The following is a 16216-nucleotide window of genomic DNA, read 5'->3' on the forward strand; positions in this document are numbered from 1 at the left end:
AGGTGTATACAGGTATCTTGTTGTGGTACTAATTTGCATTCCCCCAAATAAAAGACGATGTTGAACATCTTTTCATGTGCTTATTTGCCACATGTATAATGTTTAGTGAAGTGTCCAGATCCTTTGCCAATTTTTAAAAAGTGTACTGTTGTTCACATACTGTTGAGGTTTGAGACTTCTTTATATATTCTAGATAAAAGTACATTGTCAGATATATGATTTTCAAATATTTTCTTCCAGTCTGTGTCTGGCGTTTTCAGAATTTTTCACAGAGCAAAAGTTTTTAGTTTTTATGAAATCCAGTTTATCAATTTTTCTTTTATGGATTGTACTTCTGATGTTGTATTAAAAACTTTGGTCTAACCTCAGGCCACAAAGATTTTATCCCATATTTAAAAGGTTTTACAGTTTTAGGTTTAGATTTAGGTTTGAGTGATTCTGAGTTAGTTTTTATAAAACATATGAGGTATGCAGGTCAAAGTTTCTTTTTTGCATGTGGCTGTCCAACTCTGCCACATTTTGTTGCTGAGAACTTCTGTCTTTCCTTTTATTGTAAGCATGCTTACCTTTACTCCACGGATGATGGTTATAATATCTGCTTTAAAGTCTTTGTCTAATAATTCTAACTTGTGGATTATCTTGTATCATGGTCAGATACAGAGTATGTTGAGTAATTTTGGATTGTATCCTGGACATTTTAAAAAATAAATTTATTTATTTATTTTGGTCACATTGGGTCTTAGTTGCTGCACGCGGGCTTTCTTTAGTTGCGTTGAGCAGGGGCTACTCTTCGTTGGGTGCGCGGGCTTCTCATTGCAGTGGCTTCTCTTGTTGCGGAGCACAGGCTCTAGGTGCGTAGGCTTCAGTGGTTGTGGCACGTGGGCTCAGTAGTTGTGGCTCACAGGCTCTAGAGCACAGGCTCAGTAGTTGTGGCTCACAGGCTCTAGAGCACAGGCTCAGCAGTTGTGGTTCGCGGGCTCTAGAGCGCAGGCTCAGTAGCTGTGGTGCACGGGCTTACTTGCTCCGCGGCATGCGGGATCTTCCCGGACTAGGGCTGGAACCCGTGTCCCCTGCATCGGCAGGCAGACTCTCAACCACTGCGCCACCAGGGAAACTCAATAAAGTATTTTTTAATTAAGGTATATGTATTATTTTTTTAGATGTAATGCTACTGTACACTTAACAGACTACAGTATAGTGTAAACCTAACTTTTACATGCACTGGGAAACCAAAAAATTCATGTGACTGGCTTTACTGAGATATTCACACTTCATCAAGGTGGTCTGGAACCGAACCTGGCATATCTGAGATTTGCATGTAACGATGGGATTGGATCATAACTCTATAAATAAATACTCATGAATGCATACCATAGTGGTAAAAATAAATGTCTGAATAAACAAATAATTGGGGAAGAAAGTATAGATAGATCTTCCTTATATAAGAGTCACAATTAAAAATTGTACAAACGTGAGGGAAATAGAAAATGACCTTTAGTACATCACAGTAACATCACACAGAACATCACATTGTATCTGCAGGCAAGATACAGGTGGGCGGGGTGATGCACCACACCAGCAAGAAAGTTGCCACGGACTCCGACATCCCATGGACTCTGACACCCCACGGACTCTGACACCCCACAGACGATATCAGGCGTCCCCCGCCCTTAACTGTCCCAGTCTTTTCTGCACTGGTCGTGGGACGTGTAGGAGGGACTCGGGGAGACCCCAAAAAGCTGGATATGGACTCAGTGACCTTTAAGGATGTGGCTGTGAACTTCATCCTGGAGGAGTGGGCTCTACTGAATCCTACACAGAAGAAACTCTACAGAGATGTGATGCAGGAAACCTTCAGGAAGCTGGCCTCAGCAGGAACAAAATGGGATGGTGATGACATTGAAGAGCAGTACAAAAACCAGGGGGGAAAACCAAGAAATCATATGACAGTGAGATTCTCTGAGAGTAAAGACAGTAGTCCACGTGGAAGAAACTTCAACCTTACTCCATCTCTTGATCAGAACAAGAAAACTCCTGGATTAAAACCATGTGAATGCAGTGTATGTGGAAAAGTCTTCATGCATCATTCATCTCTTAATAGACTCATGAAATGTCACACTGAACACAAACCTCAAGATTTTTAAAAAATATGATCAGGGCTGTATAATACATATAAATGTAAGGAAAGTGGGAAAGTTTACAAATATTACAGTTCCTTACAGAAGCACTCACACAAGAACTTACACAGGAGAGAAACTGTATGAATTCCAGCAATGTGGAAAAAGTTTCAGTAATCATTCATCAAGGTTTCCAAACACATGAAAGAGTTCACTCTGGAGAGTAGCCCTATGAATATAAGCAATGGCATAAAGGTTTACGTTCTCAAAAGGTTTCCAAAAACACGAAAGAGATCACACCGTAGAAAAACCCTATGAATGTAAGGAATGTGAGGAAGCATTCATTAACCCCAGTTCTCTTCAAATACATGAAAGGAGTCACAGTGGAGAGAAACCATATGTGTATAAAACATATTGTAAAGCATTTAGTATTCCCAGATAGCTTCAAGAACATCAAAGAACCCATACTGGAGAAAAACCCTATGAATGTAAAGTATGTGGGAAATCCTTTGCTTCCACGTACGTTCAAGTGCATGAAAGAGCTCACACTGGACAGAAACCCTATCAATGTCAGGAATGTGGGAAAGCCTTCGTTTGTCCCTCAGGCATTTGAAGGCACAAGAGACTGCACACTAGAGAGAAACCATATAAATGTGAAGAATGTGGGAAAGCATTCAATATCCCAATTCTCTTCATATACATGAAAGGACTCACACTAGAGAGAAACTGTATGTGTGTAAAACATGTTATAAAGCATTTAGTATTCCCAGATAGCTTCGAAAACATGAAAAAAAACATACTGGAGAAAAACCCTATGAATGTAAAATATGTGGGAAAACCTTCAGTTCCACTTATGTTCAAGTGCATGAAAATAATTCACACTGGAGAGAGACCCTATAAATGTAAGAGATGTGGGAAAGTCTACATTTTTCTCTCTCAGGCATTCAAAGACACATGAGCCTGCACACTGGAGAGAAACCATATAAATGTGTAGAATGTGGGAAAGCATTTATTATTCCCAGTTTTCTTCAAACACGTGAAAGGACTCACACTGGCAAGAAACTGTGTGTGTGTAAAATATGTTCTAAAGCATTTCGTTTTTCCAGTTCTCTTCAAAAACACGAAAGAACTCATACTAGAAAAAACCTATGACTGTACAATATGTGGGAAAACTTTTGCTTCCACTTATGTTCAAGTGCATGAAGGAATTCAAGCTGCAGAGCAGCCTTATGAATGTAAGAATGTGGGAAAGCCTACATTTGTCTTAGGCATTCAGAGACACATGCATACTACACAGAAACCATGTAAATATGAAGAATGTGGGAAAAACTTCTCTGATCTCTCTACTTTGCAAAAGCATGAAAGGGTTCACTAGATAATAAATCTAGTTTTTATAGAGCCTAGGAAAGACTTCAGTGGGCCCACATACTTATATGTGAAAACTCTCATGAGAAACAAATATAAATGTCAGTAACGTGAGGTAACTTGTTGGAAAGTAATCCAGGAATAATATTTTAGAAAATCTTCAATATAAAAGACTTGTTATAAAAATTTATAAATATGTGTGTTTACTAAGGATCTTTATGAAAGTGTCTTTCTTGACATTGGATTTGTACTAGTTACCTTCAAAAATGAGTATTTAGGTGAGGTAATTCTGTAAGTCATCTTTTAATAATAGTTCATAAGGTTAAAAGGTAGCAATTTTTCCTTTAATCAGATAATGATATTTTCTCTTTCCATTTTTAAGTCTGTTGGACCTATGGGTGATTGAAGTGTATTTTTTTTTTTTTTGACATCTTTGTTGGAGTGCGGTTGCTTTGCAGTGGTGTGTTGGTTTCTGCTTCGTGACAAAGTGAATCTGCTGTACATATACGTATATCCGCATAAAGTGTAGTTCTAATATGCAATTAGGCTTGGTATTTGTTGGTATTTTCCTACTGGCCTTGGGTGGCAGTTCTCGAATATCCTTAATCTATTATATATACCGTACCTTTATTACAAAAAGATCTTTTTTGGGGGGTGGTGAGTATAGGAGTCTTTTTCCATTTTCTCTACTATTAAATACTTGGAATAATTTTTTCTGTATGGCCAGGTTGTCAAAGGGTGTACATTCACGTAAATTATGTTTTTCCATTTGCTTCTTCATTCCTTCTGACTGGTATTTGGTGAATAGACTTTGAAGAAGAGAGACTTGTGATAGGACAAAAAATCTAGCGTTGGAGATATCCTGCCTGTGAGTAATATTAGGACCTAGATTTTCCAGAATCTATCCCCTTTGTGGTTCCATGTTAGAATTCACCAATAGCGTCATCTGTGTGCAATTTAAAGGCAGATGAGAAGGCATACTTCAGATTTTGGAGCCACCACGCTGGGAGAGAGACAGATACATAGGAGGTTTGAGGACACCACCTTTCATCCTATTTTCCAGATTCTGGGTCTTTGTATTCAAGAATATCCTCAAAACCACCAACAACTGTTTGATTCCTATTATCAGAAGTGTAGTTTTCCTCTGATGTCTTCACAATTCTACATAAAAATCTGTCAGAGTTTGAATTCTTCTGTGAGGCATCCTGTGTCCAGTTGGAAAATAATTCAGAATTTCATGGTTGGGAATATTGTCAGATTACCCTTCTGTAGATTTACAGCTTCATCATGTCTAATTTGTGTAGGAAACACCTTATGCTGTTAACATTGTTAGTGAGTATGTTTTCCTGATTCACCATACATTCACAATGGTGCAGCGATAAACAAGGACATGGGAGTTTGCTGCACTGTGCAGTGGCTGCCTTGACCCACTCCTTCAATGTGAGAATAAGCCCCTTCCTCATATCAGGAAAAGTATGGGTGCTTTCTGTTACTTGTAGCTGAATATAATCCCTCTTTGTTTTCAGTTATGTTTGATTGTACATGATTAAAAGTCTGTTCATGTTTTGTCGAAAGAAATGATTCTGTAGTTGTTTCAGAGAGAGATTTTATCAACTCTTTCCTCAGCTTTCGTATGCTAACAAATATTGTGGTTTTTATTTCCTCAGAAAATATATTAAAATACCCATTATAATTATGGATATTCAGGAAAAAAGAAAAGATACAATGAGGAATGCTAAAAGTGAAAATAGTATTTTCTTTAAAGAGAAAGAGGACATTTGTGCAGACTCAAAAAATCTCCTCTAAAATATTTACTAATTACTGTGGTTGTGTTCATTTAAGTCCACAGATTCTTTGATACTCCTCCCTCTAGGAGGTGGAGCTTAATTCACTTCCTCTTGAATATTGAATGGACTTAGTCACTTGCTTCTAATAAACAAAATATGGAAAGGAAAAAAGAAAAACTTCACAGTGGAGATACCTGGCAAACATTATCTTAACTAATTCATCAAGGTTAACATCACCAATAATAAGACATATTGACATCATGTACTCCCTGATATGATGCGATTAGAAGGACAATAATGTCTGTGATATTCTTCCCAGCAACAATTCATAACCTCAATGTAATCATGAGAAAATATCAGACAAACCCAAATTGAGGAATATTCTACAAGATACTTAACCTTTAAGTGTCAAGGTATGAAAAGACCAGGAAAAAAAATGAGGAAATTTCATAGACTGCAGGAGACTAAAGAGTCATGACAAATAAATGCAATGTGGTACTCTGGACTGAATCTTGGAATAGAAAAAGTATATTTGTAGGGAAGCCTTAACTGATAGTATTGTACCAATGTTAATTTCTTAACATTGTGCTATGGAAGACATCAGTTATAGAGGAAGCTGGGTGAAGGGTATTTGAGAACTCGCTATATTATCTTTGCAACTCCTCTGTAAGTATAAAGTTACTTCAAAATAAAAAAGTTATAAATAAATAAAATAAATAAGTTCCTTAAAGCTGAAGGGGTAAAATTAGGTCACCTACAAAAAAAATATGAGAAGAGAACAATGAACTTCTTATTAGTAAAACAGATGCAAGAAGACAACAGAGCAGTGCCATTAATGTTTTAAGTGAATATAATTTTCAACCTAGAATTCTGTATTAGCCAAATTATCAATGAAATGGAAAAGTAAAATAAAGGCATTTTCAAACAAATTTACTTCTGTATGCCTTTTTGTAGGAAGCATTTCATAACGTTTTCCAGAAACCAAGGGAATAAACTAAGAAAGCTGAAGATGTGAGATCTGGAGAACACTGGATCCAAACCATTAGAGCAGGGAAGAAAAGTCTCAGGATTACAGTTGTGCAGCAGCCCTAGACAGGAATCAGTGTTTGAAAGGAAAGCTGGAGTCCTCCAGGAATAAGGAGAAACCTGATGGAGTTGATACTTTTCTTGAAAAGTTAAAATAACAAAAGGAGGTAATAAAGTTAACCAGTGCGAAGGGGAAGAAGGCAATTTGAAACTTCAGGGAAAAAAAAACAAAAAATACACAGGAAAGGACAGGTAATCACAGTCCATTACATAATGTAATTATTATTTATTTACTAATTTTCAACTTTAAAAACTAAGCTATAAAAAAACGAAGGCAGTGGTTATTAAAGAAAATGTAAGCATTTTAACATCAAGAGAAAGAGAAGAGATAGTAAAAGTTTAGGTGAGAGAAGTTAAAAGGTGAAAGGGATGGAAACTGAAGGACAGACATGGTAATACGGTATCACAGAGTGGTGAGTCATGAGACAACATTTGGCCTGCACACAGTTAAAGAAAAAATGCAATGTCATTGATGGTGTAAAGTCAGATAAATTATTTTGGGGGGAGTACTGATTTCTGTCAGTTTACAACTGAGTGTTCATTTTTTTAATTTGAAGTATGTTGATGTATAATACTGAATAAGTTACAGGTGTACAATATACTGATTCACAATTTTAAAGGTTATACGTCATTTATAGTTATAAAATATTGGCTATATTCCTCATGTTGTACAATATATCCCTGTAGCTTATTTTATACCTAATAGTTTGTACCTCTTAATCCCCTACCCCTAAATTGTACCTACCCCCTTCCCTTTCCTTACTGGTAACCACTAGTTCGTTCTCTATATCTGTGAGTCTGCTTTTAAAAAATTATAGTCACTAGTTTGTTGCATATTTTAGATTCCACATATAAGTGATATCATACAGCATTTGTCTTTCTCTATCTGACTTATTTCACTTCATGTATTGATCGACACTTAGGCTGCTTCCATATCTAGGCAACTGTAAATCATGCTGCTATGAACATTAGGCTGTGTGTATCTTTTCAAATTAGTGTTTTGGGGTTTTTTTTGAACACATATCCAGGAGTGGAATTAGTTGGTCATATGGTAGTTCTATTTCTAGTTTTTTGAGAAACCTCCATGTTGTCTTCCAGAGCAGATGCACCAATTTACAGTTCCACCAAGAGTGTACAAGGGTTCCCTTTTCTCCGCATCCTCACCAACATTTTTTATTTGTATTCTTTTTGATGATCGCCATTCTCACAGGTGGGTTTGATTTGCATTTCCCTGATGATTAGCAACACTGAGCAGCTTTTCATGTGCCTACTGGCCATCTGTGAGGTAAATTCTTAACTCTTAATGCAAGAATAGTCAGTGTCTAATATTGCTGTATCAATAAATAACAGTGTAAGCATATTATACAGGTATGCACAGCCATCACAGGATGAATAAAAAAGTAAAAATAGTTAAAGGATTAAACATGATTTTCTCCAGGGAGCAGATGGGGTGGGCCAAAGAGTCTGCTTAACAATCCAAGCTCTTCTACATGATTTGATTTTTAAATACCATATCCATGTATCTTTTGAAAAAAAATTTTTATTTTACAGAAAGCAAAAGAAAAAAAATCTGCACTATTTTCAACAGTGAATAAAAATAACTCACTTGTCCACTCATAGTAAGATGATAACTGAATTTCTACTTAGTGCAGTGGTTGGGCATTAGAGAAAACAGTTACTGCCATGAATGACCAAGGCTTTCAACTTAACATATAAAATGCTTAATCAATACTTATTTATTTCAAAAGACTTGTTTCATTTTCTTTTCAACAACTTTAATAAACACTTAGAATGAAAGTTACTTGTACTACTTCTTTAAAAGTAAAAGGTATCTGATGTTAAGCCAAACACTTCAAAATAACATGTTTAAATAAACAATTTTGTGTATGATGTATTCAAGATGTCTGAAACACTGAAAGTAAGCTGTAAGTATATTAAATTCTGAATTATTCAGGTTATTAGAAGACAATAATGGTGTGGACCATTTAAAAAGAAGAAAGAGGGCTTCCCTGGTGGCGCAGTGGTTGAGATTCCGCCTGCCGATGCAGGGGACGTGGGTTCGTGCCCAGGTCCGGGAGGATCCCACATGCCACGGAGTGGCTGGGCCCGTGAGCCATGGCCGCTGAGCCTGCACATCCGGAGCCTGTGCTCCGCAATGGGAGAGGCCACAGCAGTGAGAGGCCCGCATACCGCAAAAAAAAAAAAAAAGAAGAAAGAAATTATGCTTCCAACTCATTAATCTTTTGAAGTAGTTTATATAAATCCTTCAGTAAATCTGCCTTGTGTTATCTGTATGAGTATGAATGTGCAACAGAAAGGAACTTTAGAAACTCATCGCTTCTCAAACAAAATGATGAAATCACAATGTGAGAGGTTCCAAATTTTCTTGGCTTCCCTAATCTGCCCCACTGTTAAACCAGGGCAGAAATACTGCATCCACTCATACTGACATAAACAGCACAGTATTTTTCTAAAACAGACATCAATATTGTTATGGGCTTAATTTTTTTTTTTAACTGTATTTTTTTTTTCTATTTTCTTAGTGGTTACTCTAGGGCTTACCTCTGGACAGTTTACTATACTGTCTTCCTGTCCCATCCCGGTAAGTTGTCCCCAGGAAAGGTCCTGGGCAGAGCGTGTGGGCAGGAAAGTTGCCTGAAGAAGGATGGCCTTGGACGATGGGGCACAGGAGGGAGGACTGAGGCACTGAGATGGCCACAGGGTGGCAGCCCCAGTGATAGAGAGGCTGCAGCTTTTTTTTTTTTTTTTGCGGTACACGGGCCTCTCACTGTTGTGGCCCCTCCCGTTGCGAAGCACAGGCTCCAGACGCGCAGGCTCAGCAGCCATGGCTCATGGTGGGCTTAATTTTTAATCACAACATATTTGCCAATATGAAAGGTGAGGTGGCATTAGAAACCCAAATGTAATACCATACAGAGTTTTTAAAACTTTTTTTAATTAAAATTCTTATTTTTAATATAATGTTAACTCAGTGATTGAGCCATTACACTAAGACTCTTCTGTGTTACTAAGTTGTGTGCATATCAAACTAAGTAATTTTTATTTATCACTTTAAATAGATTTAGCAACCATTATTTCTTCTCTGAGACTATTTTCTAATCTGTAAAATGGAGCCAATTTCTAGCTTACAGTGCTTCTGTTAGAATTAAATGAGCTGATATATTTGAAACATCTGATATTCAGTAGTTGATCAATAAAAGTCAGCTCTAGTTCCCCTTTTGTCCTACATGTACCTTGATACAAGTTAAAGTTTAATGTCTAATTCAAAAAAATCTACCCAAATTATTACTTTATTCAATAATTAAACATTGAGTCCCAAATATATATACCAGACATGTTCTAAATAGAGAAGGTCAGTGTTATATACCAAAACAAGGAAAACTGCCCTACCAGATATCAAGACTTAATATAAGCTTCTGGTAATTAAAACAGTATAGTATTACAGTAGGAAGTGACAAACAGACAAAACAAAGGACTCAGAAATTGAGCCATTCTTAAAGAGGACATCAACATATGAGAGAAGTTCATTACATATCAATGAAGAAAGAACTGGACTATTGAAGAAATGGCTTTCCACATGAAAGAAAAACAAAATTTTATCCCCTTTTTAGTCCATCATCAAAAAAAAAAAAACTTTTTTAGCCTAATAAACTTACACAAAGAAAACCTTAAAGCCAATTAGAAGAAAATGTTTTTAAAAACGTTATGACCTTGAGATAGGAGAAATTTTCATTTTAAAAAAAAGCAAAATGCAAAGGAATATATTTACATATCCTTATATTTTACTAAATAAAAATATAAAACTTCCATATGACAAAAGATAGCACTAAGATAAAAAGATAGCAATACTGGGGAAAATTGCAATATATAATCAGTAAGAAAAAGGAAAACAACAACAACAAAAAAGATCAAAAGAATCAACAGAAAACAAAATATAAATGACCAATAAACACAGGAAAAAAGATGCTTATCTCACTATAATCAGGAAAAATGCTAATTTAAAAAATTAAATAGAAACCATTTTAGACTGACAAGAACTTTCAAAGCCTGATGCTACTGAGTGAACATACAGCCAAGTGGAAACTCTCAATCAACACTAGTGAAGTAGAGATGGTAACAGCCACTTTAGAGACTCTAGTGGTTATCTAGCAAAATCAAACATACACATTCTCTAAGATCCAATAATTCTACTTCTTGTACATGTTCACTGTATGTTCAAAGTAGTAAAGTTTGTGACAGCAAAAATCTTGAACTCATCTAAATAGTGTGGGAAATGGATCAATACAGTGTAGTAGAGTCATGTGATAGAACACTACATGGCAGTTAAGAGAAATAGACATGTATTCATACACATATGTACACATATATATGAACTTGGATAGATGTCAAAACATAGTAAGTAAAATTATACTGTAATATATCAGTTACATAAAATTTCATAGAAAACACAAAACAATATTCACATATATCCATGAAGAAAATATGTAAGAGTATTAAAACTACACTAAAAATTTACACTTGAAATTCATGGTAGCTGTTGTCTTTGAGAGGTAGGAGGACAAAGATGATGTTAACTTTATAATGATTTGTTTTGTTAAAAAATAACAGATAATACAGCATGTTAACAGCTGTCAATTCTGAGTGAGAGTTAAGGTAGGTGTTTGTTATACTTTTCTTGATACTTCAGTCAATTTTCTGGATTGAACAAAAACTAATCAAGGTCACCAACAAGATGATAATTCAACTCTCTTCTCATCAACTTAAATACTGACAAAAAGTAATATGTGAGTTCAACATGCTAAGAATGCAAGATAAGCAAATGGAATAAATTCCAAGTCATGTAATTATGCTGATAAAGCTTACGAAAAGTAGAATAAAATATATCTCAGAAATGAGGTAAAGAATTTTGATCTTAAACATCTTTCATATAATCACTAAAATGAATTTTCTCTCTTTAATTTCCATATTTCCCAATTTGATAGCTAACTATAACTATAATTTTCATCTAAGCACTGAGAAAAGAAATAATAAGTACAAGTCCTAAAATAAATCAACTAACCTGTATGGGTTCTTCTATGTCTCTGAAGCTCATCACTCCTTGTAAATCTTTTGCCACAAAACATCCAGTTGCATATAAAAGGTCTTTCTCCAGTATGCCAGCGAAGATGTGCTCGTAGGTGAGATGTTTTGCCATAAACTTTTCCACATCCTTCAATATGACAGATATGTTGTTTCTTCTTTCCTGGTTCATTACTGCCTCTACAAAAACAAAAACAAAAACCAAACATTAATTACACTCCCAAACACCAAGCTTATAATTCAGGAAAAGTAAAAGGGAATCAAGGTAATTAAATGATGCTTTTCTAAATGAGTTTTTAAAATCATGATGCCACAACTGTAGTTAAAAATCAGAAAAAAACAGCACTGTGTAGTAAAACTCAAAAGTGGTATGAAAACACATTAATTTTAGAGAATGTATGTTCTGCCATGGAATTCACATGTTCATTTCCTAGTACGTTCCTCCCCTGGGAAAAAAATCTCTTTAAACTTTTCAAGACACTTGAAAACTCTCCTCTAAAATACCAAAGAATGGTAATCCTCATTTAAAAGTGTAACGTTCAGAGTTTCACTTCCAGCAAAAGCAGCACGAAGAGCTCCCTGGACCTACTCCCCAGTGAAACCAGTGCAAATGATAACAAAAAAAGCAAATAACATTTACAATCTCTGGAAATGGCCTTATGAGTATACAGCAAATAAAGAAACATTTATTCATGAAAATCAAATAGAACTTGGTAAGAAGAATGAGAGTCTGCTGTATTTGAACCAATACTCACTCTGTGTCTCCCTCCTCCTTCCACCTCCCCTGACACAGAAACACTACAGACTTGTGCAATCAACAACAGGGTTCCCTCTTCTCCCACCCTTCTAGTTGCTGGGTTATCTCCCCAAGAAAGGCAGGACATCAGCATTTCTCAATCTACCCGCAGCTACCTGTTACTGAGGCTAAGTTTCAGGTGAGTGTGGCTGACAGATGGGGAACAACCTTCTTCCACCCAATCCCAACCCCTGAGACACAGGCTCAACCTTGGATAAGGCATGATGAAAACACTGGGGTCCAGATGACCCTTGACCCAGCTCATTTGTAGTTCATAAATCAGAGGTTCCAAGCCTGGAGTGACCAGCCAATAAAACTTGAGGCTACTGCTGACCTCCTGCCCCCACGTACTCAGCTCCTAGAGCACAGAATGCATAGGGAGAAATGTGTCACTGTCCCAACCCCCAGTTCAAGAGCCATGACACAGAGATTTTGGCCAGAGGGAGAGTATACCATAAAACAGAAGGCTCCAAATCTCTTCCCAAGAAATTGACTTCATTTGCAACAAAGTGTGGAGAGGTTTGAGCCTAAGGATGATCTTAAAGACAGTGGAGATTGTTGCAAAAGGCAACTGGGAGGAGACTAATAGATTCACTGGAGACATAAGCTAAACTATAGACTGACAGGTTGCCAGAAAGAACTGAGGAAAGAGGTAGCCGGTAGGAGTCCTACAGGATCAGAATAAATCTCAAGCACAGACCTAAGTTCTGCCTTTTAAAACTCTGATTGGATCAGGCTGTGGAGCAATATATGCTTCAGGGTATTACTGAAAACAACAGAGCAATCAGCTGGCAATTAGTGGAGCTTAACAGCTGGGTGTGGTCAGAGAAAGAACCAAAAATATCCCTACCAAAACCACTGTCATCCCAGGGTCACTAAGGAGCAACACGCTTCATACTGGAGAGGGGCAGGGGAGTGGGGGCAGGGATTTTCATTAAAATAATCCAGCTCCTCACTAAACAAACAAGCAAAACAGTAACAAGCCAGAGGTGGGAGAAGGACAGAAGGCAGTACTAGGAGTTGCTACAATATACTATTTCTCTAGTTTCCAACAAAAAATTATGAGACGTGCAAAAACCAGAAACAAAGAAGGAAAAAACGACCTATACGCTAGAGAAAAAGCAGGCAAGAGAAACTGCCTGTGAGAGCAAACAAATTTAACAAGACTTCAAAGCAGCCATTATGAATACGTTCAAAGAACTAAAGGACATCATGATTAAAGAAGTAAAGCAAGGTATAATGACATCACATCAAACAGAGAATATCAATAAAGAGCTAGAAATGATTTTTTAAAGAACCAATTGGAAACTCTTGAGATAAAAGGTACAACTGAAATGAAAAATTCACAAGAGGGACTCAAAAGAAGGAAGAAATAGTGAAACTGAAGACAGTTCAATAGAGATTATGCAACCCAAAAAGCAAACAAGAAACAGAAGAAGAATAAACAGAATGTCAGAGAAATGTGGAACACCAACATATGAATGAGAATACCAGGAGGAGAGGAGACGAGAGGGAAAAGGGGAGTGGGGGATGAAGCAGAAAAAATATTCAAAGAAATAACAGCTGAAAACTTATGAAAAACATTAACCTACACTTTCAGGAAGCTCAACAAACTCCAAATACGATAAATGTAGAGATCTACAAATAGACACTTTACACTAAAAATCCTGAAACCCAAAGACAAGGACAAAATCTTGAAAACAGCAAGAAACATGACTCATCACTTGCAGGGAAAGCCCAGTAGGATTAAAGGCTGACTTCTCAGTAGAAACATATTCAAGTACTCAAAAACAAAACAAAAACCAACAAAAAAAAAACAAAAAAACGCTCACAAAAAAACCTCAAACAAGAATCCTATATCCAGCAGAGCTATCTTTCAAAAATGAAGGTGAAATAAAGATATTCCCAGATAAACAAAAACTAAGAGAATGTGTTGCTAGTAGACTTGCTTTGCAAGAAATACTAAAGGAAGTTCTTTAAGCTGAAAGCAAGTGAAACCAGCAAGTAATTCAAACATATATAAAGAAACAAAAGCGCACTAGCAAAGGCAATTACGTAATTATAAAGGACAGTGTAAGTGCATATTTCTTCTCACCTGATTTAAAAAGCAATTCTGGGCTTCCCTGGTGGCACAGTGGTTAAGGATCCACCTGCCAATGCAGGGGACATGGGTTCGATCCCTGGTCTGGGAAGACCCCACATGCCACAGAGCAACTAAGCCCATGTGCCACAACTACTGAGTTTGCGCTCTAGGGCCCACGAGCCACAACTACTGAGTCTGCGTGCCACAACTACTGAAGCCCACACGCCTAGAGCCCGTGCTCTGCAACAAGAGAAGCCACTGCAATGAGAAGCCCGTGCACCACCACAAAGAGTAGCCCCCGCCTGCCGCAACCAGGGAAAGCCCATATGCAGCAACAAAGACCCAAAGCAGCCAAAAATGTGGTTTAATAAAAAAATAAAAAGCAATTTTATAAAACAATATGTATAAAATGTATTGTCAAGACTGTAACATTAGAGAAATGCAAAATATGTAACATATCTGCCAATAACAGCACAAAGGAGGTGGCTGGGAGCAAAGCCATAAGGAAATGACCCCAAATAGGAACTCAAATTCATGGGAATAAATAAAGAGAACCAGAAATGATAAAGTTAACAGAGCAAATTTAAAAGACATAAATTTATAAAAATAATAATTATAACAACGTATTGTGGGGTTTGTAACCCTTATGTATTTAACAGTAATACCATAAAAAGAAGCACAAGGGAACAGACCTATATAGGAGTAACATTTCTATAACTCACTGGAATTAAGTTACCGTAAATCTTAAACTGATTATGATAAATTAATATATTGTAAGGCCTAGAGCAAGCACTAGAGAAATAAGCACAGTGAAAACATCATTAATGAAATTATAATGCTATATTACAAATTAAAATATTAATTTAATTCAAAAGAAAGCAGTAAGGGAGGGATAAGGGAGCAAAAAAAGACATGAGACATAGAAAACAAAAGGTAAAAATGGCAGACATAAATTCATTATACTGATAATAACATCAAATGTAAATGGATTATATAAACTAATAAAAAGGTAGGTTTTGTCAGATTAGATTCAAAACAAGACCCAACTATGTACCATCTATAGCTGACACACTTTACATTTAAAGACACAAAAATACAAAGATATTGGAAAGTAAAAAGATGGAAAATGGTATCATGCAAACAACCACAAGAAAGCTGGAGTGGCTATACTAATACCAGGCAAAATAAACATTAAAACAAAAGATGTTATTAGAAATAAAGAGAGAAATTTGATAAGGATAAATGGGTCAATCCATCAGGAAACATACATGCATTTAAACAAGAGTAAAAAGAGAGTGCCAAAACAGAAGTAAAAACTGACAAGAAATGAAGGGGGAAATAGACAATTCAATGATAATAGTTGGAGATTTCAATACACTATCTTCAGTGATTTTCCACAAAACAACTAGGTAGAAGATCAACAAGGAAGCAGAAGACTTGAATAACACTGTAAATAAACAAGACCTAACAGACATACACAGAACACTCCAGCAACAACAGCATTCTTCTCAAGAGCGCATGGAATGTTCTCCAGGACAGATCATATACTAGGCTGTGAAACAAATCTCAGTAAATTTAAAAGGACAGAAATAACAAAGTTTTCTGACCACAGTGGAAGAAAACTAGAAATCATTTATAGGAGGAAACTGAGAAATTCACAAATACCTAGCAATTAAACAATATACTCCTAAATAACCAATGGGTCAAAGAAGAAATCAAAAGGGAAATTGTAAAAGACTTTGAGATGAAGGAAAACGAAAACACAACATACCAAAACTTAGGGGATACATATAAAGTAACGCTTAGAGGGAAACTTACAGTTGTAAATATCTATATTTAAAAATATCCTACCTCAAACCTGTCAGAATGGCTAGTATCCAAA

The 16216-nt window shown here is 36.3% G+C and overlaps 1 protein-coding gene across 2 annotated transcripts in view; it reads right to left on the reverse strand.

Annotated features, from left to right (window-relative positions):
* The window catches only part of SP4 (Sp4 transcription factor), a 71836-nt gene that overhangs the window by 12680 nt on the left and 42940 nt on the right, over positions 1 to 16216 (reverse strand). For both annotated transcript variants that reach the window (XM_073809640.1, XM_019928423.3), the window contains one exon: positions 11436 to 11635. In XM_073809640.1, the coding sequence (XP_073665741.1) occupies positions 11436 to 11635 (200 nt within the window). The remainder of the gene's footprint in view (positions 1 to 11435; positions 11636 to 16216) is intronic.

Source organism: Tursiops truncatus, chromosome 9, assembly GCF_011762595.2.
Source record: "Tursiops truncatus isolate mTurTru1 chromosome 9, mTurTru1.mat.Y, whole genome shotgun sequence".
Lineage (NCBI taxonomy): Eukaryota > Metazoa > Chordata > Mammalia > Artiodactyla > Delphinidae > Tursiops > Tursiops truncatus.